The sequence below is a fragment of the Suricata suricatta genome, chromosome 7, assembly GCF_006229205.1.
Source record: "Suricata suricatta isolate VVHF042 chromosome 7, meerkat_22Aug2017_6uvM2_HiC, whole genome shotgun sequence".
NCBI classification, from domain to species: domain Eukaryota; kingdom Metazoa; phylum Chordata; class Mammalia; order Carnivora; family Herpestidae; genus Suricata; species Suricata suricatta.
The window spans coordinates 137,291,208-137,318,699 of NC_043706.1; the positions used below are offsets into that span (position 1 = coordinate 137,291,208).

General features: G+C 43.6%; 1 protein-coding gene across 1 annotated transcript in view; it reads left to right on the plus strand.

Annotated features, from left to right (window-relative positions):
• The window catches only part of FNDC1 (fibronectin type III domain containing 1), a 79,871-nt gene extending 53,768 nt beyond the window's left edge, over positions 1-26,103 (plus strand). The window contains exons 14-22 of the mRNA XM_029945320.1: positions 3,804-3,872; positions 5,437-5,595; positions 7,683-7,913; positions 11,008-11,116; positions 16,389-16,468; positions 20,145-20,174; positions 21,128-21,289; positions 22,618-22,740; positions 25,328-26,103. Coding sequence (XP_029801180.1) covers positions 3,804-3,872; positions 5,437-5,595; positions 7,683-7,913; positions 11,008-11,116; positions 16,389-16,468; positions 20,145-20,174; positions 21,128-21,289; positions 22,618-22,740; positions 25,328-25,443 — 1,079 coding nt within the window. The 3' untranslated portion in view covers positions 25,444-26,103. The remainder of the gene's footprint in view (positions 1-3,803; positions 3,873-5,436; positions 5,596-7,682; positions 7,914-11,007; positions 11,117-16,388; positions 16,469-20,144; positions 20,175-21,127; positions 21,290-22,617; positions 22,741-25,327) is intronic.
• The last annotated feature ends 1,389 nt before the right edge of the window (positions 26,104-27,492 follow it).

Below are 27,492 nucleotides of genomic sequence, written 5' to 3' on the forward strand. Positions count from 1 at the left end.
TGCTTCAGGTACTTATCAGATTACCGTTTTCATGCTGTATGTCCATGAGCTGTTTGTCCAGCCTTCTCTGCAGGAACAGCCTCAATGTCCTCTGAGGTATCTCAGAGATGAGCCCACTGACCTTTAAAACTCCAGCGTTGAGTTTAACCTGGGTGGTTCAGTTGGTCATGATCTCATGGTTCATGAGTTTGAGCCCCACATCAGGCTCTCTACTGTCATCATAGAGCCCGCTTCAGATTCTCTGTTCCCCCTCTCTCTGCCCCTTCCCCATTCTCTCTCTCTCTCTCAAAAATAAATAAACTTTAAAAAGTACCCCAGGCTTTAGGCCATGCTGGTTGCCAGAAGTCACGAAATTTGGCTCCTCTTTCTTTGTAAAGCAATTGCTATGAGGATTCATTTTTCCCATGCACTCCCCTGTGTGCTAGTCTGTCTCTTGTCCTTCTCTACAACCATGGTTCCCTTTCCACCATAGTAGCCATGATCTGTTTCTCTCCCAAGCTGCATCTCTACACTTCCTACCTTCTTAGGTGTGGCCTCTTCTCTCCCTTTAGTTATGGAGTTTGTTCTGCCAGTCTTCAGGTCAATTTCTGGGTTTTGAGAATGATTTGGTAGTTATCTAGTTGTAGTCATGAGAGATGCCAAGGGTCCTCCTACCCTGCCATCATCTGCCTCTCTTCTTCATCATACTTCTTAGATTTGATTCATTCTTCCCATCTATAGGTTGGTCCTGATGGTCCATACTCAAATTGTTATTCTTTATTGGGCTTCCTTCTACCAGCCTCCACTTGCCTGGGGACACCCAGCATAGTCCCTGCTTCCTTCATCATTGGAATGAAACTTGTCAGGGCCAGTGTTGGAAAGAGACATAGGAGCAAGTATCTTGGGTGGGATTAGCTTCTAAAGATGACTTGTAATTTGAGAGGTGCTCAAAATTACTCCGGGAAATCCTGTGTGCTATATATGAAATACAATGAAGTTTGCCATTTTTTGGTGTAACACCTTGTAGTAGCCTTGACATTTGTTCGGTAAATGCTGTAATGACACTAAGAGCAGAAAGGTGCTTTCAGTAAGAGACTGATGTCAGCTGCGGGACAGTTCCAGGGCTCCCTCTCACACCTGAACTGCAGAGCTAGCTTTACCCCATCTCCCTGCCTCTTACTGTGCTTTCAAGTTTTTGTTTTTCTCATGTACCTTCTCTTTTGTTGTATTTAGTGCAGCCCAAAATGGACATTCATAAGCGCTGGAGCTTCATGTGTATGCATCCAGTATTTAGGAAGCAATATTTTGGTCATGGCATTCTGCAGCCTAGTAGCCTGAAATGCTTATTGTTGGGGTCCTTATGATCCAGTATGTGTGTTAGTGATCACATCTGCCCTTCAAGACCCCCCCAATCCACACCCTCTACCCAGTTGACCATTTGGTGTTACATTCTGCTGGAAAAGTCCAAAAGTTTTGTTTCTAGCCCTCTAATTTTAAAATCATCTTTTCCAATCTCAAAGTCTTGGCTTCCCTGGTTAAATCATACACCCCTTTCCTTTAAAACACTGCTTTAAAATAATAGGAATAACCTGGTGTCAGCCAGTCATTCCAGTAATTGAAGCAGTACTGAAGTAGTTCCTCATTTGTTATGGATACCATATGTGTATGTTTATTTGTGCAAGCACAGATATGTTTGTTGGCAGTGTATTGTTGCTTTTATTCTTCTCTCTCTTTCCATACACACATGCATGCACACACACACACCCCCCACACACATAAACACACACTTTTTTTTTTGCTTGATCTGACCTTCCCATTATATAATAAACTCTTTGCAGTGCGGGCCTCACCTCACATTCTTCACGGTGTCTAATTATTCATCTTTGGTCTATCTTAGCACTATTTTAAGGCACTCTCCATTTTACTAACTGAGAAGTAAAAGCCAGTGATCTTTGTTTTTCAGGTTCCGTTTCTACAGTGGATCAGATGATGTCATGTGTGTGTGGAAATGCTGAGCCAGCTGGACATCTTCAGTAGTTTGTAACATGATCCTGGGGCATGTTTCAGAGAAACATCACTCATTATGGAGAGCTGTGCCACCCTCCCATAGCTCACTCTCAGGACAGAAAATATAAGGAGAATAATTGGAAATTCACTTGAGCTGGACCAACTGTGCAATTTACAAAAAAATGGTTTTCAAATAGCTGTCTTTTACCTCTTCTCTAAATTTCTACTCAGAATTTTAAAAATAGTTTTGTTAAACACCTTTGGAGCTGAGGCCCTAATTCTTTGGTGACACCTTGCCCTCGTGTTTTTTTCATGACTGTTTGGATGAACTGTTCAAGAGAATGAGCCACACCACCATGTTGGCAGCTGGCAGCTGAGGCTCTTTTATGTGAAGAGGTGGAAGTCTTTGGCATTGATGCCGAGTTGACTTATAAAGCATCTAGTTTTGTCTTTCCAAATGCTTCCAAATGGCAACCAGGTGGGACAAATTCTGATGGTCAATTTAAAAAATATATATATACTTTCTTACATCTGGACGTTTCCATTACTTGGAACCAAGATGGTGCTATTTTAAGAAAATTATGCCTGGCTTTATTTGATCTTAAGGGGGTAAAAAAGAGCACTAAATCACCCAGTAGGATGTTTGCTTTTGCCAGAAGACTGAACTGAAACCGTTCAAGAAGTGATCCCCGTTTGCAGGTAAAAAGCATCATTTCTGTGACCTGCTGCATGTACTGCAGTATTTTAGCACCTCGAGAACTCCACTTAAGAGTGAGAATCCAGCCAGGAAATGCTGTACTTTTCCCTTTTCTTCTTTACTCTAGGATGCAAAAATTATACAATGTATTCATTTTTTATCTGGCTAAAAATAAAAATAGAAGAAACACATCTGAACCAATAATGAGGAAAAACAAGACTATGTTCTTAAAAGTTAAATTGACAAGGTAAAGAAAATGGTACCCAAAGAAACAATGGCAAGATGGGCCCAAACTGGGTGACATGAACTTGAAAACTGTCTGATTTGAACCAACCCAGAAGTAATTCCTCTTGGATCCAAGAATATTGATATTGGAATGACCTCAGGGAAAATTATGTCTTAATAATTGTTCTTGAAATGACCCCTGAAGGGTGGATGGTAATTTACAACTTCTGTCCTGCTGACATTCATTGGCCCCATCAGAAGACACCGAGGGTCAGCACCTCAATGGTGAAGCAGGTGCTGGGGGATCTCACAGGCCCTGGGCTGTGGGATTTGCACCAGAGAGTGGGGAGAGGTTAGAAGGAAGCAGTGAAGAGCGGGGAGCTCATGGTGGTTTGGCATGTAGGAGAGGCAGGGAACCACCCTGCTTCCAGAACACGTGAGTGTGGCAACATGACGGGTTGGAGAGAATTACGGTGTGATGACAAGGGAGATAGCAGGCGGGGCAATTTTTGTCACCATCCTGAGCCCCAATCGTCCACTCTTCTGCTTTCTGAGAATTCCTGTTCTCAGGCCTCTGACCTGCTGGGCCAGGCCCTTCCCGCAGCCTCCTGAGAGCTTCCCGGGCAGGCAGGTGAGTGGGCACTGTGTGCGGAAGCAAGGGAAAGTGCTTTGTGTTGGAGAGCCAGTGTGCTGGAGCTGGGGGCTTTCCTCTGCCCCCCAGGGGGCGTTTTGGGTCCCCTTGTCTGGGTGCAAGGAGAGGAATTCTGGGTGTCAGCATTCTAATGCTCTCCCTTCTGAGAAAGCTGAGCGGCCCTGGCCTGGTGACTGACCCCCCCGTACCTTGAACATGATTCCAAGCTGCAGAGAGAACACTCTTCTCCTCTTTCTCCACTAGATGATTTCTCAGGATTGGAGACAGACACAGCGATGCCCACGGAAGAGGCGTATGTTATCTATGACGAAGGTACTAACTGGTTTTAGACAGGTTGGATTTGGACAGTTTCTCTCCTTTTAATTACTGAGTGGACAATCTCCATTTTCTGAGTTTCCTTCAGCCTCTGAGCTGCATGGCAGTGCTCGGGAAGGTGGCTGTACCCCAGCTTCCAAGTGAGCCCCCCATTCGTATTTGATCGAAAGAAGAAGAGCATGCTTCGTATGAGAATGCAGCCTTCAGACAAGCCCCTGTTCCCCCCTTTCTCTCCCCCCACCCCAGGAACTCTGGAGCTGCTTGTCTGGGCCTCCCCTTCTGCCACAATGTGAACCCACTTGGTTTAACCCACAGCTCTGCTTCCTCTCTTAGCTCCTCTCATTTTCCCCTTTTCTCTCCTTTTCTAATGACATATAAGATGCAGTGCTATAGAGGTGTCAACTTTTTATCACAGAACCTTTTCAAGTGAGGGTAAGCTTATAAGATGAAGAATGCAGAATACCCTGGACGGAGTCTGGAGCAGCCCTTCTCTACGGGTAACTGGCGCTCTTAGCCCACTGTGCCCTGTGACGGCTCTGTGTGTTTTATAAGTTGCCACAGCAGTGCAAAAACTTCCTGTGGGCATCTTGTTCCCATCCCTGTGCTGGCCTGTGACACTCAGGAGGTTCTCACTCTTGTGCTCCCTTGTTATCTGTAGCTCCAGTGGCCTGAAACCACCAATGGGAGAATAATGTCACCTTTGATGCAGCCATAAGAAAGTTTGATACAGTGGTTTCATCCCACAGTTTAAAAAACAAACAAACAGACTTAAAAGAAAAACAACACATGTCAGAGAAGAAAGAAGAGTTGCTTGGCACCTTTGAAAACACTAAACTCCTTTCTTATTTGAGCAGTGGAAAGGAAGCAGTGTTTTCTTTTTTAAATCTTAAAGGATTAGGGGTGCCTGGGTGGCTCAGTCAGTTAAGCATCCAAATCTTTTTTCAGCTCAGGTCATGATCTCACAGTTCATGAGTTCGAGTCCCTCATTGGGCTCTGCTCTGACAGTGAGGAGTCTGCTTGGGATTCTCTCTTTCTCTTTGCCCCCAGCCCACTCAAGCTCTCTCTCTCAAAATAAATAAACTTAAAAAAAATGTTAAAGGATTACTTTCCTTAATAGGATTAGTCCCCCCTCTACCCCCAAAAAAGTCCATTCACAGAAGGTAAATTTTTAAGAAGTCAGTTTATTGTCTAATGTGAATCTTCTATGGCTCTAAAAGAGAAAATGACTTAGGTGGAGAATGTCCAGGGACCAGTAACAGGAGCATGCTAAACCAGATGAATTCTAAGGTTCTGTCCAGCTCTGATCCTAAAGTCATTTTTTGCTCATATTTATTTCCTTGTCCTCTTCCTTTCTTTTATCTGCAGCTGCTTTTCTGAGGGGACTTAAATGGGAGGAATAATTGTTTCATTGGGAACAAATTACATTCAGGCATAGCGTTTATTTTGGAATGTGTGCATGTGTGTTTTAGTCTCAAGTTGAATGTTAAGAAGGGGTCTCTTGGCCATTCTTGGTGCCTCTTTTCTGGACGTGCCCAACTGCAAAGCCTTCATATCATTTCAGATTATGAATTCGAGACCTCGATGCCACCGGCCACCACCAGGCCGGCCACCACCAGGCCTCCCACCACTGCCGCGGCCCCTGAGGTCATCCCGCCAGAAGGCTCCATTAGCTCCTTCCCTGGAGAAGAGTTTGATCTGGCTGGAAAGAAACGATTTGTTGGTAAATAGAACTTCCTTAATCAGAGAAACGTGGGGTTTTAACTTTTTTTTTTTTTTTTTTACTTTGAGGAAGAGCATCACTAATTTCTTGGCCTGGTTGAGGCAGCCCATTTGGAGCAGAAGCTTTCCCAGAGTGAAGTTTCCATTTGGGGGTGATTCCGTGAGTCAGTCCTGCCTGGATGCACATTAACTTGCTTTCTGCAGAAGTCAGGAGAGGAGAGTGTGCAGGGGAAAGTTCAGTGTCCAACAGAGCAGAGCGTGGAGAGGCTGCATGGCGCAGACCAAGAGTGAGGAAGACTCTCAAACGTCTTCAGGACCAGAGAACATGACTAGTTTAGTTTCCGCAACTTTTCCAAGCTGGGGCTTCCACTAGGGCTCGTCTATATTGTTGCTTGTTAAGTTCTTCCTAAAAGATGAGCAGCTTCCTGAACTGAGCTACTGCTGCTTCTTATGGCACGGCGGAGCCAAAGCTGGTTTTCCTCCATGGTTTCCTGTGATCTTCCTTAGCCTCAGGGACTTGGGATCTCGAAGTTTACCTCATTCTCTCTCAGTTATTGAACAATATCAAGAGGAAATTTTATTTCACTAAACTGCGCTTTACTCCCTGTGGGAGTCTTCTTTTCCCATGCCCTTAATGAACTTCGCTAACGAGACAGATTAATACATTACTAAGTGGAAAAAAATATTACCAAGTGGAGACAGGCAACAGCTTAAACTAATATCACACTTTTCTGTTTCCAAAACAAATGTGCTGCCATTAGCAGAGAGCAGCTCCCACCAGCCAAGACGTAGTACTGAGTGTCTAAACCTCATGTGCTTGAAGAATAAGAATATTAATTTGAGGTAGCATTCCTGAGGCAAAGGCTAATGCTGGCTCATGGCATCGAGCCGCCTGGCTGAGTTCGCCAAATGTTCCAGTCCTCCTCTCTGCGGTTCTGTAACAGAAATGAAAATGCTTTCAGCGCTGTTGTTTGCTGTTCCAAAGAACTTTTCTGAAGACTGAGAGGCTTACTGTTGTCTGGCTACTTTCATATGTCTGTAACTCTGTAAAGCATAGTAGATTATGCCCCCAAATTTCCTGATTAGATCCATCAACAAGCTCTCAAGACCTAGTTTTACACAAATTATTGGAAAATAGAGGGTCTAAAATTGCTTTTAGTCCCAGTGGCCACACGGAATGAGAACCTGTACCAAAAGATGCAGTGGAACATTTAGAAAATATAGGAACTGTCACCTGAAAACACTGGAGAGTCTTGCATGTATAGAGCCCTAGCTCCAGCTCTGATTCCTTGACCTTTCTGTCTTCTTACAGAGCATGTATGATAAAGAGGTGTGGGCTGGACATAGAGTCTCCTGTCTGGCCCTTGTTTTTTGAGTCCTCTTGGCATCAGTGGGCTCAACTGGAACATGGGATATCAGTCCATGTCCTGCTTTATTCCTGGGGGCCTTAGTAGCCACTGAGACATGTGTGTAGAAAAACCTTGAACTTGTCCACAAATGAGAGTCACTATTATTGTACTTAACAGTAATGTTGTAAAGCCTGTTCAGGCCTGACCTTGTGTAGATATTCCAGATGGTCATGGGTATACCCGAAGCTCTATGGAAGGCCACCCAAGGACGGAAGACTAGAAACTGTACTTCTTGATCAGTGTATTTTTTTTTCTGGTTCCAATTCAGTCTAGGGAATGAATTATGCTAAGAGAGGTCTAGAGCTCCAGTTAAGTGTCATCTGGGCCCGATTCATACCTTTCCAAATGTCTGGGCATCTGAATGGCAGAATGCTGCAGACTTATACTATGTCGAATTACAGTTTGGAGATCCTTCAAAGTTACTTTGAAGACATAGTCATTGATGTTCACGGAGTAACAGGATCTTTTGAAACCACTGGATTGGAAGATGTAAATGTGTGGATCCATTAAAGAGAGCTAGGCATGCATTTCTGAGTTTAACATCAGGACTGGTGGCTCTGGAGCCTCTGTCTAGCCGAGGAAGACTGAATGGTGGGTCTGCTCCATGGAGCAGACATTATGTTTCTGCCTCTAGGGGAAGCTTTCAAGAATACAATTGGGTATCTCTTTTCTTTTCCAGCTCCTTATGTGACATACCTAAGTAAAGACCCATCAGCCCCATGCTCTCTGACCGATGCTCTGGATCACTTTCAAGTGGACAGCCTGGATGAAATCATTCCAAATGACATGCGGAAGAGCGATCTGCCTCCTCAGCATGCCCCCCGCAACATCACTGTGGTTGCTATGGAAGGCTGCCACTCATTTGTCATTGTGGACTGGGATAAAGCCACCCCAGGAGATGTGATAACAGGTGTGTCCAAGGAAGATGCTCAGCATTCTTTAGATGGAAAATACACACTATAAGGAATGAATAGATGATGGATATAAGTGGATGGATGGACAGATGGATAGATGGACGATGGATGGATAGATTGGATGGATGAATGCAAATGCCTCCTTTTAAAAGGATGAAATATAGCCAAAAAAGGAAAGCCTTTGGCCAGTAGGAAGAGCACTGGGTGGAAGTCAAAAGTCCTGAATCTTAGTCCCAGGGTGGTTTGTATGACCTAGAAACAGCTACTTTATCTCTCTGGACTTTGGTTTCTTCATATGCAAAATATGGTTCTATCTCTAACATTCTGTAATCCTGGAAATAGCCAGGGAGTCCACATAGCCGTTTGTAGGTCAGATCCCTGCAGCACAAGTGATGAAAGACCTCCCAATGTGCACTGCCCCGTGTGTGAGAGTCAACCTGGCGTCAAGACTCTGCCTCTAGACTTAGTTCAGACATGATGCCTGTACCATATACCATTGTCTGAACCATATACCATTCTTAATATGAATCCCAAGCTGTCCAAAGCTCCCTGGAGAATTCATTATCATCCCATCATCATATACCCTACACCTAACCTGAAACCAAACCTCAGTGCCCTAATCACAGGTACTCATGCCTCTAGCATAAATAAACAGGTGAGGGATTTATATGTTGGGCATTCCCAGTATAAGGCTGCTGCTACACTCATAACCATGAACGTTTTGGTGCATGACAGCCCTGCAATGTGCTGTAACACCAGCTGCTGTTACATACAACGTCACTGTGAGCACACATGGCTTGCTGTCACTGCCATCACAGGAGGAGGAAATCCTGTGGAGGGAGCAGCAGCCCTTCACAAGTTGTCCCACGATATTTGTTGAAGGAAGAAAAGAATGCATTCCTCCAGGGAACAGTGTGGAAAGGGCTTCGGAGCCCAGCACACCTGCTTCTGGTTCTGACATGCCCATTGGTGAGCTGTGTGACTCTAATCCACTCTCTTTATGTCACCAAAATAGCTCTTGTGAAAGTAGGCAGCAGTCCTAGGTTGCTAAATAAAGTAGCTCGCCTCTTCGATGCATTTGATGCTGTCACTCTTTTCCTCCTCGACCTGTGATCTGATTTTCTTAACCTCTGAGTCTCTCTCACAGGCTTGTCTGCTTTGCCCCAACAGAAAATGTTGGAACTTCTCAAGATTTGGTCCCAAGTCCTCTTTTTTTCCCCCCGAAGTTCTCTCCCTCCGGAATCTCACCCAGGAATGTGATTTTAATTCATCCTGGAGATGAATCATTCATTTATAGCTCAAGGCTAGGCCTGCCTCTCCTCCAAGCTTCAAACAGTAAAATCAGATGGGCACTTGATATCATCACCAGGATATCTCCAAGGCACCTCTGACTCAGCGTACCCAAAATCAAACTCAGGACCCTTCTGATACCCAAATTTCCTCATCTGTGTTTCCTATCCCATGAAGCTTTGGGATTGTCTTCAAATCTATAATTTCCCTACCATATTCAGATCATCACTGAATCTGAATCCTTTCAATTTCACCCTCCAGGCTTCTCTTGAACCTATCCATTTCTTTCCATGAACTCACCACGTGAGCCTGAGTAATCTGTGCTGTTACCACCTCTCACCTGGATATGACTGATGGCAGCCAGCTGCCTAGACCACCCAATCCACACCCATACTTGATTCGTTTTACTCTGCACCAGAGGGAAGCATCAAAGACAGTCTGGTTGTGCCTCCCTATAGAAGGAAAAGCAAAAACCTTTATGACCTGAGGGCACTGAGTATTTTCTCTTGTCTGTGTGTCTTGGGCTTCACTGACGCTGTCCCTCGTCTCATCACTCCGAGCCTCCAGCCACTGGTGGTTCCTCTCTCTTCAGCATCCTTCCTGGTACCCCTCTCCGTGAGGCCCTCCCCATCTCCGACACTGCACTTTCACTGCAGCCCGCCCTTCAGTGCTCATCCCCGTTTTTATACCCCAGGGGGGCTCTCCCTGCACGTGCTTCCGAGTGCATGGACTGCCCCTTCATGACCCTCGTCACAACCATGTGATTCTGTCCGTGTGTCTGGCTTGCTGCTCTTTCAGTTTCAGATAAAATGAGCCGCTGCTTTATCTCCAACACTTAATATAGTGTCTGACCATCAGCAAGCACACAGTAAATATCTGTTAAATGAGCTGATGAATGTGAACTTGGACAAAATATTTAACTTGTCTCTAAGACTCTCTTTCTCTGGGGATAGCAATACCTACATACTAGAATCAAGAGAATTAATTAAAAAAAAACCTTCATCGAATGTGTTTACAATAGTGTTTGGCAAGTAGGAAATGCCAGACAAATATTTTCTTCCCTTGTGATGACATAAGAGACTCATGTAGAGGATGCACTGAGCTGTGACAAGAGCTTCACCTGGCATTCTGAGGCAGCCTTGAAGGCTTGACAGGTATCAGGGGCCTGTTGGGGTCTATTAACAGATAAGGCAGAAAGAACCACCTGACAGCCGTCACTAAACATTGAAGTCAAGGGCAGCCACAGATACTCAATTAGAAATCAAAGGAGAGCCTTCCCCAAGTGGGTGAGGAGACCACTGTGAGTCTGGGGTCTTTCAGTCCCCGACACGTACACGTGCATGCACGAGTGCGTGCGCCATGCAGAATTCACCATCAACAGTTTATTTGTTTCACATGAAAGATAACTGTATATATCTGCCAGGAAATTCTTAAATACTCCTGTGGAGGTCACTGATTTTTCTTCTGCCGCCTTCGCCTCTGTGCAGTCAAGGTTAGTCAAGGTGATTAGTTCTGACAAAATGAAGAAGGCCAGGAAATGTGGGAGGTAAAGAGAAGGAAGGGAACCAACAGTTTGAAGAAGTGTGTTTAATTTTGTTATCCATATCTGAATTCACCAGAAGGTACCAACGTTATACCCCATCCAGGTGCAACATGCAGCTTGCTCTCATGCTTGAACTTCTCCCACAGAAGGGAATGCACTGTGCCATGGCCTCTCCCTCGTCCTCCTCCAGGGGGCGTGCCTCGTGGGTGATGTGGTTCCATGATGCTTAGTGGGTTCTTCCTTATCTCCACTTGCAGGTTACTTGGTTTACAGTGCATCCTATGAAGACTTCATTAGGAACAAGTGGTCTACTCAAGCTTCCTCTGTAACTCATTTGCCCATTGAGAACCTGAAGCCAAACACAAGGTATGATGTGTCCATCATTAAAAAGAAAGAGAAGGGGGCACGTGTGTGGCTCAGTCAGTTAAGTGTCTGACTTTTGATTTTGGCTCAGGTCATGAACTCACGGCCTGAGATGGAGCTCCTCATTGGGCCCCCGTGCTGAGCATGGAGCCTGCTTAAGATTCTTTCTCTCCCCCTCTGCCTTTCCTTAGCTTGCATTGGCTCTCTCTCTCTCTCTCTCTTTCAAAAACATTTTTTTAAAAGAGAGAGAGAGAGAGAGACTGACCTGTGTGTGTGGTTACAGATATCCTCAAGTTGAAAACGAAAAGATCAATGAATAAGTTTTATGATTTCTGTTGCAGTCTCTACTTCTCGTAGAATTTCCAGGAACACCCACAATATGTCATGTATTTCCTTACAAGAAATTATTCTACTGTGATTTTTAGTCTATCATGTTTCTATTTTGTTACCAATTTCCCAGAGACTAGACGCTACTTACCCCTGGGGAAAGAAAGGTGGCTCTGAGCGTTGAAGGGGCGCGGATCCCTATGCAGTCACTCATGTGGTGTCTGTAGGCAGCACAACCTTCAACTGTGGCATTAATGGGGCAGCAATTGCTAAACATATTAGTCAGCTGGTACTCAGACTCTGTGATGTAGAAGGTCAGACCATTTAGAAAGATGCATTTTCCACATTAATAAAAGTTACAAGTGCATCCTCCTAAATTGGACAGTGACTGGCTGGCCAGAGGGCCATCTGGGAGCCAGAGTTTCTGGCTCTCAGTATGAGAGCTACAAAACTTGTTCCCAAGGCAACAAGGAGGGGGAGTGTGCATTTCCCTTTTTATCTTATCTGTTTTTGATAGTAATGATCATCCATAAAGCTTTTCTGGTGGATGAAAATGGGCGAAGTACCAAGCACATGATGGTCAAGCATGGTGTGTATGTAAATGAGCTCTGGGGGGGGGGCGGGGGGAATCCCTGGTTTATGGTGTTTACCAATTTCTGTAGTGTAAGCGGTCCTGCCTTGGCCAATTCCAGGCTACTGGCGGGCCTGCATGATTCTTGAATATTTAATGATTGGCTCTCTCAAGCCCATACAAATGACTCCAGCACATGAGTGTCACATCAAGCCCTGTATTTATGGAGCAAAGAGCTCTAAATGACATGTCTGTGGACCCAAGGTCTCGCATTTTCTGTACATCAGAGGAACATGGAGAAGGTTGAAACAAAATACTTTTCTTAAACAGAAATGTGCCAAAGGGATTGGCACAAACTATTATGGGTTTCCCTAATGATGATGAAAAACTAATTAATTAAAGCAAACAAAAACAACATAAATTTAAGACAATGGAGCCAACATCCAATTTGTGTGTGTGTGTGTGTGTGTGTGAGTGTGAGTGACAGTGCTTTTCCAGAATAGCCTCAGTGTCACAAAGCTGAAAGAGGTGTGGGAGAGGTTTTGCCAAGAGCTCCTTGTGGTAGAACTTGAATCCCAGACTCCTGAACCCTCACCCCATGGTGATGTAGTTGTTTTTACAACTTTCGCTGCCAGGATGATCTTGAGTTTTGAATAATGTCAGGAGATGGTTATGCAGGATAAAGGCATATTCATTCTTTCAACAGGTCTGCATGAGTGCCCGTGATTTCTCCAGCATGTACTTAGTATTTGCTCTGCACCAGGCACCAGGCTAAGCACCGAGAAAGGGGGTGGGAGCAGGTGGGGGTGGAAGGGGTGGGTTAGGGTGGGGGGGGCCATAAACTACACCATGGCCTGGTTGTCATGGAGCTCACAGTAGTAGAGACAGATTGTTCAGCAACAACATAAATAATAAACTTTCATGAGTCAGTGTCCTGAGGGAAGGTGTAATAGGGGACTTTTTTCCCTAAACTCTGGGGAGAGGGGGCAGTCAAGGAGGCTTCCCTGGGGAGAGAGGAAGCAGCAGTTAACCTGGAGAAGGTGGATGGGATGAGACCAGGTTGTTCTGGGCAGAAAGGATGTCCAGAAACATGGTGCGTTCTGGGAAGGAAAGGAGGCCAGAGTGGTGGCAGAGGAGGAGGACAGGAGGCTGGACAGGCTGCTTCCAGAGCGTCTTGGGAGTCCCTTGTGGCCCCTATCCTACCCTCCACCCACAGTCCCCTGATGGACAGGCTGGAAATGGCAGCTGCTACTGTGGCCTTCTCTCTGGGATGCCTGCTCGAATTTTCCTTCCTCCTCCTCCTTCCCTTCCTCCTCCTCTTCTTCTTCTTCCTGTTCCTCCTCCTCCTCTCCCTCCTCCTCCTCCTCTGCCTCATCTTCTTCTTTTTTTAACTTTATATATTTATTTAGAGAGAGAGCACACCAGCAGGGGAGAAGCAGTGGCGAGGGTGGGCGGGTGGGGAGAGAATCCAAGCAGGATCCACGTTGTCAATGAAGAGCCCTACTTGGGGCTCGAACCCACAAGCCCTGAGGTCATGACCTGAGCCGAGACCAAGAGTCAGATGCTTAACCAACTGAGCCACCCAGGCACCCCTATTCCTTCTTCTGATGGAGCGTGCTGGCCAAGGCACAGAGCACACGTGGCTCCTCTATACAGATTTCCTCAAAACCCCCATGAACAGCCTGACGTAGGGACGCACATCTCCCTGTGTTACGCTGATGCAGAACGTCTCTGGTGGGCCCGCATTAGTGGTCACCATCCTTATTCCATGGATGCTACACGTCCCGTTATCAGTACTGTCCTCAGGATTCTCCGGAACCCACCTGAGTCCCTGTGGGAGACACAGGAAGTCAGTCCTCTCAAGATGAGCCACCGTGTAAAAAACCAAGTTTCTGTTCTTTATAACTGAATCTTGTATTTGAATTTACATGGACATTGTACACCTTGTTCACTGAACTCGGTCCCAGATCACTTTCTGGGGCCTGCATGTTTCATTTATACTTAAAGCACAAAGATTTGGGCTGGGGGCTATTCAAAAGAGGGTACCAAGAACTTATATAAGAAGTCAAGGCTTGGGTTGCTCTTGTCACTTGGGTGAGGCAGAGACTATTCAGTGTTTGAAATATATATATATTTTCTTTCTAGAAGAAGTTTAATGTGGTTTTGAAAATAGGAACCTTACTTTTTTTTTTTCATAATTTCATGTTTTTCAGCTTAGCATACTTAAATTTGCTTTGACACATTAGGTGAAGTTCAAATGGAAATATGTCCTTGGAATTGGGCCGTGTGGGCTTTGTTGGAGGACAGAGTAACTGTGTGGACAGAGAAGGTGGATGAGGGGAATGCTTAGGTTTCAGTGGTGAGACAGAACTGATACAGTGAAGCAATCGGATGAGTCTGGCATCTTGTGCCATCTCCACAATTGTAGAGCCGGGCTTCCCTCAGTGCCCCTGGGGACTGGGGTCAGGACCGCTGGAGCAATGGCTTCGGAAATATTCAGCAGAAATGTCTCATGAAGCCTCTGAGTATGTGTCACTCCTTAGGCTTTGATTTCCCTTTTTAAGGAAAAGAAAAAAGTATCTGTAAGTTTGACCAGTATCACTGACATATGCCAAACCCACTGCCTGCAGAATTTTGCCTTAAATAACTTCATAACCACGGAATAAAAGTATGCATAATTGGGAAAACACAGACTGCTGAGTGAATTGAGATTTGGAAACTCATATGTTCTTAATTGTGCATATCTTTTTTTTCAAATGAAATTTAAAAAGGATTCTCTTGTAAAGGAGATGTGAATGACTTTCTTGAAAGGCTTAAGAGAAGACGAATTTCCCTAATGAGCTTTTCTTTAATCAAACCCAAAGTCAAATATCTCTGTGTAACTGTGAGGCTCAGGGCTCCCTTGATCTCAGAAGGGCCGAGGGCTTGGCGCTGGGCCAGTGATGTAACAGAAGTACGAATTTGTGCTTTAATTAGCGCGTATAACCCGTGTGCCCAGACTGACCATAGGCAAAGGCTTGTTATGAACTCTCTGAAGTGGCAGAGCCCACACTTACAGGGATCTCTTACCCTCTTCTTCACCTGTAAGTAACTAAGGACTGCAGGAGCACAGGGAGTGGCTGGTGTCCCAGAGGTAGAGAAACCACAAAGACTAATAGTAAATGTAGTGGGTCCCAGCGGCGGTGTTGGGCTCCAGTCGTTTGTAGACACCACTTCTTGTACTGTTGCTCCTAAGAGCACAGAAACCGAGATGTCTGGCGACTCCCAGCCTGCCTGGCCTGTCAGTCTCTGTTCCAAGACACAGATTAATCCCTTAGCAGAACCTCTCCGGGCCTTTTCCACTTCCTCCTTTTGGACTTGCTTCTCTTTCCTTGAGGCACAGAAGCTTGAAACTCAGTGACTTTTAAAGCTTCAGAGCCAACCATAGTACTTGTCCCTCACCCAAAACATCATTGTCAGGTTAGTTCCACTGAGGAGGCCAAGTTCAGGACTGGCTCGCCTTCTCTGTGGCCGCAGTGAGTTGCATCATTACTGGGTCACGCGTCCTGCTTTTTCACAGAGTCCAGTGATAAGAATTAGGTTACATTCGAATTCTGCTCTGTAAGTGTTTTGCTGCTCTAGCTTCTCCTTCTCAAGCTCTGGAACTCAAGTCGGGTGAGAACAGGATGGGAGGGGCGTCCATCCAGGGACAATCCTGTGTGGGGCCACGTAGCCTTGATGCCCTAAGGAACACACACTCTCTAAGAGGCTTATGTGCCTGATTCACTTCTGTTGCCATCAGCCACTTTAGTCTATGTTGTTAATTGTGTTATTTTGAAATGTTATTGGAAAATGAGAAAGTTAAGGAAAAATATGAATAGCAGCAATGTATTAAAAAGTAACACTCCAGGGGCGCCTGGGTGGCTCAGTTGGTTAAGCATCTGACTCTTGGTTTCAGCTTAGGCCATGATCTCACAGTTTGTAAATTTGAGCCCCACGTTGGGCTCTGTGCTGACAGCATAGATCCTGCTTGGGATTCAGTCTCCCTCTCTCTCTCTGCCCCTCTCCTGCTTACACACTCTCTCTCTCAAAATAAATAAATAAACTTAAAAAATAAATAACACTCAGGGCATTTGAGTGGCTCAGTTGGTTAAGTGTCCAACTCTTGATTTTGGCTCAGGTCATGATCTCATGATTGTGGGATTGAACCCCACATAGGTCTTCATGCTGAGTTCCCCCCCACCCCCGTACCTCCCCTGCTCTCTCTCTGTCAAAAAGAAAAAAAAGGTGACATTCAAACCCTGCCACAGAGTAAATGCTCAATAGTTGGGGAATTTGTCTTATTACACAGAAAGTAAAGAAGCTTGTCTTTCAAAAAATGTTTTCTTCCAATTTCAGGTATTATTTTAAAGTTCAAGCCAAAAATCCACACGGCTATGGACCCATCAGCCCTTCGGTCTCATTTGTTACAGAATCAGGTATGACTTTATAGTCTCATTTTTTTCCTTTTCTCAAAGACAAATCGTTTGGAATCATGACTACAATAGACTAAAAGCTGAAGTACAATCTTTACTTTTCTATTTAATGAGTTCATATTGGATATCCCATCATAAAATAAACACCATTTTCTTTTTGCTGTGTGAAAATCTGGATAATAAAATTAAAAGTACTCTTCATTGGGAACCATTTGGAAAGTGGAAAGGTCACATTCCAATGAAAGGAAAAAATTTAGTTTTCAACCATGTGGGAAAGATAAGTTTGAATCTCTCTGTAGAAGATTTAGTTGCAGAGCTAATTTTTTTTATTAGAAACAGCTGAAAAGCATCAATGTCATGTGGCCAGAAAGGCAGTTGTTTCTCCTAATTAGTCGGGTCTTCAATGAGTTTCTTTTGCCAGGAGACAAAGATGTCTTTACTTTGTACAGAGAGTTTATCTAGAACACCAGCCGTCTCACAGGCGGTATCCCTCAGAGGATGTCCCCGCACTGGGGGATGCTGGTGTCCAGAACTCTCTGGCCCTCCTGTAAGAAGTTCTTGTGGTCGTGGTCTGCAGCAGTGTGCACAGAGCTGGCCATGGCCACAGTCCTGGGCTAGTAGCCTTTTCATATAGGAAAGCTGGTACCCATGGCTCCGGACCAGGTCGCCTTCAGAAGCCCGTCTGAACCACCTGTGCACTAAAATTGCCCTAGCTTCTCTTTGGTTAGGTCATTTCCCACATGTAGCTTGATCCCAGGACACTTGTTATTGGCAGATATTTTTAAGCGTGATGATTTGGAATCTGCTGCATCACAGAAAGTGGAAAAAAGTAAAATCTGTCATGAGAATATGCTTCATACTAGAAATGCTGGCAAAGGACCTCAAAAGAGTTTTCACTTAAAAGAATTTTCACAGAGCACCTGGGGGGCTCAGTCGGTTGAGTGGCTGACTTCGGCTCAGGTCGTGATCTCACAGTTCCTGGGTTCAAGCCCCGCATCGGGCTCTGTGCTGACCGGTTGCTCAGAGCCTGGAGCCTCCTTCTGATTCTATGTCTCCCTCTCTCTCTGACCCTCCCCCCGCTCACACTCTGTCTCTCTCTCTCTCTCAAAAATAAATAAATGTTAAAAAATTTTTTTAAAAGAGTTTCCACTTAAGAAGTGTGTTCCTCATTAGTAAGTAAAAAAGAGAGAAACTCATCTTCAAGGGTTATTTTGGTAAAGAAAGGAATGTATGTTTGTTCATGGCTACCTCTCCTAAAAAGAGAGTGGACCTTTGGAAACTTTTCAGAATTAACATGATAAAAGTCTATAGAAAAAAAAATAATTCAAATCTAGAAAGCTGTCAAGAAATTCTGGCCCCAGATCTAAGAAAGAAATATAAACGTAGTTTCTGAGACTGCTGTACAATTTGCAAGAGACCGCTCTCTGCTACTCCCCCTCCCCCCAAAAACACTCTCGTTCTAACATTTGTGGCTTCTGAAGAGCGGGTGCTGGAGCTCCAGCCCCGCCGCCCCAGTCCTCTGGATAAGACTGTCTTCGGTAGTCAGCTCCCAGGAGATTCTCGCACATGCCATTTGACAATTTGATAATTACTTGCAATTTGACAATTATTTGCCCTGGCCATCTCTGCTTTGTTCAGTGAGTTTTTTCAAGCTTCTCCTTCCCTTTGTCCAGCCCCGCTGAAAGCACCTAGTTAGCCATAGGAACATTATCAAGTAACTGAATTATGGCCCTGGCCAAACATGAAAATCCGTGAAGCAAATGTCTATGTGTACCATAGGCTGCGCCCCAGGGGCACACTTTCATTGTTTGTGCTGTGTTGTTATTCCATATGTTCCCCTCCACCTCACCCTGGAGTATTTGAGATTTTTTTTTTTTTTTGAGAGACAGAGAGATGGTGCAAGCAGGGGAGGGTCAGAGAGAGAGAGGGAAACACAGAATCCGACACAGGCTCCAGGCTCTGAGCTAGCTGTCAGCACAGAGCCCGACGCAGGGCCCGAACCCACGAACTGTGAGATCATGACCTGAACCAAAGCCAGCCCCTTAACTGACTGAGCCACCCAGGAGCCCCTGAGATTTTTTTTTTTTAGCAGACTATTGAAACTTAAGAGCAGGAGAGCAAAACAAGCATTTACACTTACTTACAGCTAATGGTAGGTCCCTATTCTGTGGGAGCGAATGAAAGGTCTGTACAAAGGGGTAGCTCAAGGGAGGTTTGGGTAATGGAAATATTCTGTATCCTGATTGTGGGGGTTCTAAGAATCAATGCATGTGGGGAACTCACAGGATATTTACCCTGAAAGAGAAATTTTTCTCTGTGATCATTAAAAAAAAAAAAGGAAGAAGAATGGCCCGTGTTTACCTGGCCCATGGCATTTTATAAAAATGAACTTTTCTTTGGTAACTTTTTAAAGAAAAGTTTATTTAGTTTATTTATGTATATTTGAGAGAAAGAGAGCATGCAAATGCACATGTTTGCACAAGCAGGGGAGGGGCAGAGAGAGAGGGAGACACAGAATCCATACCAGGCTTCAGGCTCTGAGCTGTCAGCACAGATCCCAGTGCAGGGCTTGAACTTGCAAACCAGGAGATCATGACCTGAACCAAAGTCAGACACTTAACTGAATGAGCGATCTAGGCACCCCAAAATGAACTTTTTCTAAAGCAGAATTCCTTAAAAAGCTAGTTTCATATTTTCCTAAGTGGCATCATTTGGGCTAAGATACAGAGATTTTTAGATACTGCTTTATTGAGGTGCAGGTGGCATACAGTAAGCCACACACGTCTACAGTGTACAACTCAGTAGATTTTAAAGTGTGTTTACCCCCTTGAAGCCATCACCACAATCACACTAGTGAACATTACCATCACCCCAGCATGCCCCCTGTTGCTGTGCAGCCCAGCCCCCACCCCTTCCATGTGCCCATCTTCTCCCCTTTCCAGGCAACCACTCCTTTGCTTTCTGTCTCTCTAGATTATTTACACTTTCTAGAATTTTATATAAATGAAGTCATACAGTATGCACTCTTTTGTCTGGCTTCTTTCACTCAGCAAAATCATTTTGAGGTCCATCTGTATTATATCAATAGTCCATTCTCTTTTATTACTTAGCAATATTCCCTCATGTGGCTATGCCATAACTTACCCTTTCACTTGCTCATAGACATTTGAGTTGGCCTCCACTCTTTGGCTAGGACAAACACAGCTGCTATAAACATTCATGTTCAAGTGTTTGTAGGGACAAGTGCAAAGTGTTTGCACAGACAAGTATTTGCATGGACATGTCTCTGGGATAAATACTTAACTGTTGAGTGGATAGATCAGATAGTAGGTTTATGTTTACCTTTTTTATGAAACCACCAAACTGTTTTCTCATGACAGAGACATCTTTTTAAAATGACAAACATTGAATTATTCTGTAGTACCCAAATCAAAATCTTACTATATTGACCCACAACTTATATATAAATAACAAGGCAATTTAACTAGAAAAGAATATTTCTCAAAAGGAAATGCTTGGAAAATAAACACTGAGGAAGACATTGACATCTCTCAAATAAACTAGATGGAACCTATTCCAGGGAGCTCTTCAGTTAGCACTCAGTCGCAATAAACATTCCAACAATGGCATGGTTGTGAAATATGATAGTGAAGTCAGTTATTTCTTTTTCTTTCTACAGACAATCCTCTGCTTGTTGTGAGACCACCAGGTAAGTTTCTCTTCTTGACACAAATAATAAACTTGACATTCTAGTCATCATGTTGAATACTGAATATGAGATTGCTATGATAACTCACAAGTAGAAATGCTAGACCACTTTTGCATTTTCTAATGTTTATTTTTGAGATATAAAGAGAGTGAATAGGAGAGGGACAGGCTCCAAGGTGTCAGCACAGAGTCGAACATGGGGCTTGAACCCATGAACCATGAGATCATGACCTGAGCTGAAGTTGGATGCTTAACTGACTGCACCACCCAGGCTCCTTGACCATTATTGCATTTTTATGACTTTCTGACAACTTCTTTGGTTTCCTTGTGCTTTTCATCCTGATCTAGGGAAAAGAATTATCTGGGAATTTTTTTATAGGACCCTAGCAGCCAATATCTGTAAAAGAAAAGCATTATGGAGTGGCCAATATCAATGAAATAGATAACTTTATTTATATTCCCTTTCAATATTTTAAATTGCTGAAAAGAGAGCAAAATGCATTAAGTGTAAAAAACATTTTTTTACTTGATATTTCAAATCAGCCTTGAAAGCCCTGTTGCTCAAGTTCAAGACAAGTCTTTTGAGTGACAGGAACAGTAAGAGTCTAGGCTGAGGGACTTCCAGTGTGGGGAGGTAGGATGACAGGTCCCAAGACATCAAATATGCCATTGTATCTTACTTTTCTTGAGACTTAAAGGCTTTTTCTTACTTCAAGAATCCTTTATAGAAATGCAAATACAGTACTTAAACATGTTCAGGTAAGAGGAACTCCTCAATTGTACTTTAGTGCCAAGAAAAAAGGGGAATGAGGAAAAGGGTGCCCACTGGGGAGGTGAGAAAAGCCCTGAGAGGATGGGAAGGGCCAGTGAACAAGTCAAATTCTCTGATAACTTTGTGTGACAGTAAACATTTTGGAATGCCATGACTTACAGATTATGTTTTGTGTTATCAAGGTGGTGAGCCCATCTGGATCCCATTTGCTTTCAAACATGACCCCAGCTACACGGACTGCCATGGCCGGCAGTATGTGAAGCGGACATGGTATAGAAAATTTGTGGGAGTTGTTCTTTGTAATTCACTGAGGTATAAGATCTACCTCAGTGACAACCTGAGAGGTAGGTCTTTGAGAATGGCTGGTGTGGGAAGGTATGGAAATGGAAATTTTTTATTTTACCAGGTACTAAATTGAGAGCAGGTGCATCAGAATGTATTTGAGGTATGGACCCATTATAGCTCACTCTGGCTCAACACAAATCAGATTTTTATGCTCTACTTTGGAGTTACTAGTTTTTGTTTTTTATATATTTTAAATCTACTGCATTTTATAAATGAAGTCCAAAATTCTGCTAGATGTGAAAGCCAATTTTCTTTGCCATTAATTCAATAATAATAGGTATGAGCATAAGCCAGAAGAATGAGGAAAAGTTCTTCCCCCTCCAGTCTTTGCCATTGCCACACCGTTGTGAAAAAAGCGTAGATGGTGATGCATACATCATAAGTATTGTTTTTTCTGTGTATGAATAAAAATTACATTGTTTTCATTATGGTAGGGGATTGAAACAAAGAATATCATGAGCACCTTGATATTCTACTACTTCAAAATCCCATTTCTACCTAGCTGGCTGTGACTCATCCACCTATACAAATTTGTTTTTTATTTTAAAACTTGCACACTTTTAAGTTTTCACTACATACATTTTTAAGACCTTTCTTCAGCTGCTATAGATTTTTTTCATGTGTCTTTTTGTTTGTTTGTTTTTGTTTTCATGCTAGTGGTGATCATTTGAAGACAATATCAAAACAAAGTCTTCCCTACCATTCTTTCTCTGGCAGTTTCTCAGTGTATATATCTCTCCTAACATTTACTGTCTATTTGTTTATCTGTGCTCTTTCTTTTCTCTTCCACCATTGTGCTTTCCCTGCCCTGCATCAGAATTCCTGGGAGAGATTGCAGAGCAATCTCCAGTGTCCCAGGGTTGACTGAAACAACTGCCCTACTGTGCAGTTGCGGTTCAGGACCATGGACAGCAGCTTATGCCCCAGACACACCCTACTTGTAGTTATGTATGAAAATAGGTTCTATATTTAACAGATCTTCATGCCTTTTATAATTATTTCATAATATATTCTCTATCACAGTTTCAGCTATTCATTCCTTTTCTTAAAAACCAAGGAGTAAAAAGCTCTACCAGTTAAAAGCTGAAACTGCCTATTATATTAATAGTTTCCATTTAGTGAAGACTTGTTAAGTATTTAACATACCTGATCTTGCTGAATCCTTACAGCACTTATGAGGTTGATGCCATTATCATTTGTCCAATGTGTAAAGTATGCCACACAGAGTTTAAGTACCCAGTTCAAATGGTCTCCAAAACTTGTGCAAACTCTTAAACCAGCTGTACATTTTTTGACCGTCACTGATCCATTGTATTCCCTTATGCAGATACATTCTACAACATTGGGGACAGCTGGGGAAGAGGTGAAGACCACTGCCAGTTTGTGGATTCACACCTTGATGGAAGAACAGGGCCTCAGTCCTACGTAGAAGCTCTCCCCACCATTCAAGGTAATTCAAACAAAGGCCTGATTATGCCACCCTGGGGGCTGGGAGAAGTGGGCTAATGTAAGGAGAAAATCACCATAGCTGTCCCTTTTGTTTAGCATTTAAAGACAGATGTTGGTAACATTTTGGATCATAAAAATAAAGAATCAACAAAATACTCCAACCATGTGCTAGAATTGGGGTGAACTTAGGAAAAGTAGAAATAAAAGGAATATAAGACCTTGTCCCTACTCTCAGAAAAATCATGTCCCAGCTTTTTAACTGGGAAGAGTAAACAAATACATGAAAGGTTACTAAGAGTGAACAACTTAAAATATAGATAATGACAAGAGTTACTCACATAATTGTCCTATTGTGGGGTAACTGTGCAGATTAGTCTGCACAATAGGGAGGCAGGCCACTTGAGGCTGTTGGAGAAGAAGAACTGGAGTCTGGGCTGGACCATAAGAAGACCTAGACATGCAGGGATTGGAGAGTCTTATAGACAGAGGATGGCACAAACAAGGGTACGGAGAAGGAAAGAGTAAATGAACATGCAAACCAACCATAGCTTATCATACACTTCAGAAGATAATGTATCAACTATTTCATTATGGCATTACAGGGTGAGAACATATCAGTCTCAAAGGTTAACAACTTGTAATACACTACCAACTCCCTTAACGGCCAACACAAAAAAATAAACAGAACAACTGAATGTGAGGTAATGCACTGTTTCCATTATGCACTTAATTAAGTCTTAGTGATCTAGCATTTTCAAGACATGAGATGTTTTTCTTTTATGTTTTAGTTTAGAAATGTGTTTTAGTTTAGAAAAAAAGACACCATAGGCTGGCAAGCAAATTACCCATTTTCAAAGAATTAAGATAGAGGAAAATATGCAAAACAGTAAAATAAGTTTATTAACGTTCTCCTGAGAAACATAACCAGAGAGAGAGAGAGAGAGACAGAGAGAGAGAGGTTGAGAGAGAGATGTCTTAAGGCGTTGGCTCATATGAACATACAAGGCTGGCAAGTCAAAAATCTGCAGAGAAGGCCAGTAGGCTGGAGACCCAAGGAAGAGCACGTGTTGTGGTTTGAGCCTGAAAGCAGTCTGCTGGCAGAATACCCACCTTTACAGGGGAGGTTAATCTTTTCCTATTAGGGCCTTCCACTGATTGGATGCGGTCCACCCACGTTCTAGAGAGTAATCTGCTTTACTCAAAGTCCAATAATTTGAATGTTAATCTCATCTAAAAATATTTTTACAGAAACATCTAGAATAATATTTGACCAAATATCTGGGTGCCATGGCCTCGCCCAATTGACACATAAAATTAACCATCACAATCAGTATATAAAATATATCACATTTCTTCATTTGTTAAGAATCTTGCATTGCCCCAGGGTTACTATGCATTATTTATAGTTCTCTGTGTTTCTGTGACTGTGGCCATGGTTTTGGTTCTGTACAGAGGTGCTGCTTACTTAGCATGTTCACTAGTAGTATGGCGGGTAACCTTTCATCTGGCAAGAGTGAATGGGGCCAAAGGGGAGTGGCCAAAAACATTTTTTGAGCATGTTGGGGCCTCAATTTAACTTTAAGGGAAAACTGCTCAAAAATGCTATCATATTCTTTCTTTGGAGAGATTTACTGGAAAGATCCAAAAATCTACCATGGATTACAAGAATTAAACCTGGAGGCTGGAGTTTCCAGGCAAGTCAGGAGGCCCTAAATTCTATGAGGACCAGGTGGAAATCTTGCTGAGAGTTTTGAGACTCATAGAAACATTCTCTCTCTCTCAAAATAAATAAATAAACTTAAAAAAAAGGGATGCCTGGGTGGCACAGTCGGTTAAATGTCCAACTCTTGGTTTTGGCTCAGGTCATGCTCTCACAGTTTGTGGGATGTCAGGCTCTGCGCTGACAGTGTGGAACATGCTTGAGATTCTCTGTATCCCTCTCTCACTCCTCCTCCCCTGCTCATGAATGTCTCTCAAAATAAATAAACAAATTAACTTAATAAAAAAGACTCAGGAAACATTTTACTTACTAGGGTACTGACCAGCTTACTATAAAAGTATACAGTTCAGGAGCAGCCAGCTGGAAGAGACACACAGGGCACAGTGTAGGGAAAGGACACAGAGCAGGCACGCCTTGTCTGAGAGCACCCTTCTCTCAGCATCTGAACCTGTTCACCAACCCAGAACTTTCAGAACACTGTGCTTTTGTGTTTTTGTGGAGGCTTCATTACATAGGCATGATTGAAGAAATCATTGGCCCTTCATGATTGAACTCAGTGTCCAACCCCTGTCCCCTCCACAGAGGCCAGGAGGTGGGACCAAAAGTCACACCCTCCAATCACATGGTTGACCTCTCTGGTGACTAGCCCCACCCATAGATGTTTTATGAAAGTAATCTTATTTGCATAATATCTGGTGTGGTCCAAAGGGGTTTGTTTGTTATGAGTATCCATATACCTTTACCACTCTTACCATTTAGGAAGTCCAAGTTTTAGGAACAGGAGTGAAGACCAAGTATGTATTTCTTCTTATAAATCACTATATCACAGATACACTTTCTTTCACTTTCTTTCCTTTTATCCTTTCAGGCTACTTTCGCCAGTATCGCCAGGAGCCGGTCAGCTTTGGCAACATTGGTTTCGGAACCCCCTACTACTATGTGGGCTGGTATGAGTGTGGGGTCTCCATTCCAGGGAAGTGGTAACCACGGAAGATGGTGCTGAAAACTTGCCCCGTCCGCCCCCCAGACTAACTTGCACTAGGGGCTGAAAGCAGGAACAGACACATGTTCCGAGCCCCACCGACCCTGGGTGCCAGCAAGGCCACATGGTGGACACTGGACATTTCAGGCATCTTCAGTCTGGAACTCAGTCCTACTCTTTGGCCTGGACTACACACCATTCAATGTCGCTGTTAACTTTGCTTCTCCACGTGTTTCCCTTGTAATAGCATGTCCCAGAGATGACGGCTACAGTGGATGCCCGCTGATTGAGCGCAGTTTTCACACTTTTTAGGCCCAAAATTCAGACACGTCATTGTCTCCAGGGAAGAGCTTAAGTAAATATGTGCTTGCTTCAGGGACTGCTACATGCTTTCTTTTCTCTCATTGGACTCTTCCAAAGTTAGCCAAATTTAAGTTTCGGATTGCTCTCTACACAGTAGAACTGAATTACTAAAAACACCATCAAAAGAAATGTATCCTACTTCAGATTTATTCCGTGGACTTACCCACCACTGGATCAAATGTACCAAATCATATTTGTAAATTCTCAATTTTGATATATATATGTATATATGCATATACCTATCCTCACTTGTCTGCAAGAACACTGATTAAAGTTGCTAAATTTGTACTTGTTCACTAGATAAATGTGTGTGGGACTTTTTGGAACAAAGTTGCTGTTTATGAACATCTTTTAGAAGCATCCACAGAATCCACAGTATCCAGAGAATCTGTACACTATGTAATGAGAATGACAGAAGTGCATGCTGGGGACTCTGGAAGTGATGGGGATATGGCAGTATTAACAGTGACCTAGTTGCAAACCGAGTGCCTTCTACCTAAGGAGATGGACAATATTTCCAGACCCAGGTGGAAAGTACTAGTTGCCTCTATTGGGACACATCCAGTATGTTTTCAGAATAACTGGGGACACCTGGGTGACTCAGTCAGTTAAGCGTCCAACTCTTGGTTTCAGCTCAGGTCATGATCTCACCATGCATGAATTCAACGCCTGCATCAGGCTCTGCAGTGAGCATGGAGCCTGCTTGGGATCCTCTCTCTGCTGTTCTCTACCTCTCAGAATAAATAAAACATTAGAAAAAAAGGGATGACTAAGATTTTAGGTCCCAAATGATTTAAAAATCCAGTCTAAAAAAATCCTTTCCCCTTTCCTGCCTGACTATCTCCTCCTCTACATATGAGCATCTTATCCCTTTTGACTATAACGCAAGAGCATTTGTTTAAAGACATGTTATTCTAATTCCTTTTAAAATATGATGTCCTCGGGGTGCCTGGGTTGCTCAACTGGTTGAGTGTCCAACTTCAGCTCTCATGATCTCGAGGTTGACAAGTTCGAGCCCTGCGCCGGGCTCGGTGCTGACAGCTCAGAGCCTGGAGCCTGCTTCAGATTCTGTGTCTCCCTCTCTCTCACTCTGCCCATTCCCCATTCATGCTCTGTCTCTCTCTGTCTCAAAAATGAATATAAACATTAAAATTTTTTTAAATAAAATATGATGTCCTATCCATGTGCTTGGCTCCCCCTTGTCCTCAGGCAGCTCCGTGGTATGAAGATTTTGTCTTCTTTCATAAAGGTGTCAGCATGGCAGAAGCAGTGGTAGGAAGGAGCTGGAGGCGCACCCTTTTCTGGGGCCCTCAGGCTGTACCACTGCACAGGATTTAATGGCAGAAATTAGTCCAGCCTCCTGGAGTCCATTATTTTCAGTATCAGTACTGTATTGAGGTGAAACCTGATGTAGCTGGTGGGTTTGAAGGTAAAACTTACATAGAAACAGGTAACTTTGCAGGGTCCTTTCAATGGGGCTGTGCAAGGGTGATGTTCTCCTCTGATTCCACAATCCCCTTCCCACGATAAAGAATAGTAGGGAAAATGCAAGCATTCTGAGAGCCTGGAAAGATACTAGAATTCCTGAGGGGGCAGATTAGATACCCAGTTCGTATGTTACTCACGGTTTAATGTGAAAAATGGATGGGGGCCTCTAAGTAGCCTTTGGGGCTCTTGTCCATGAGTGG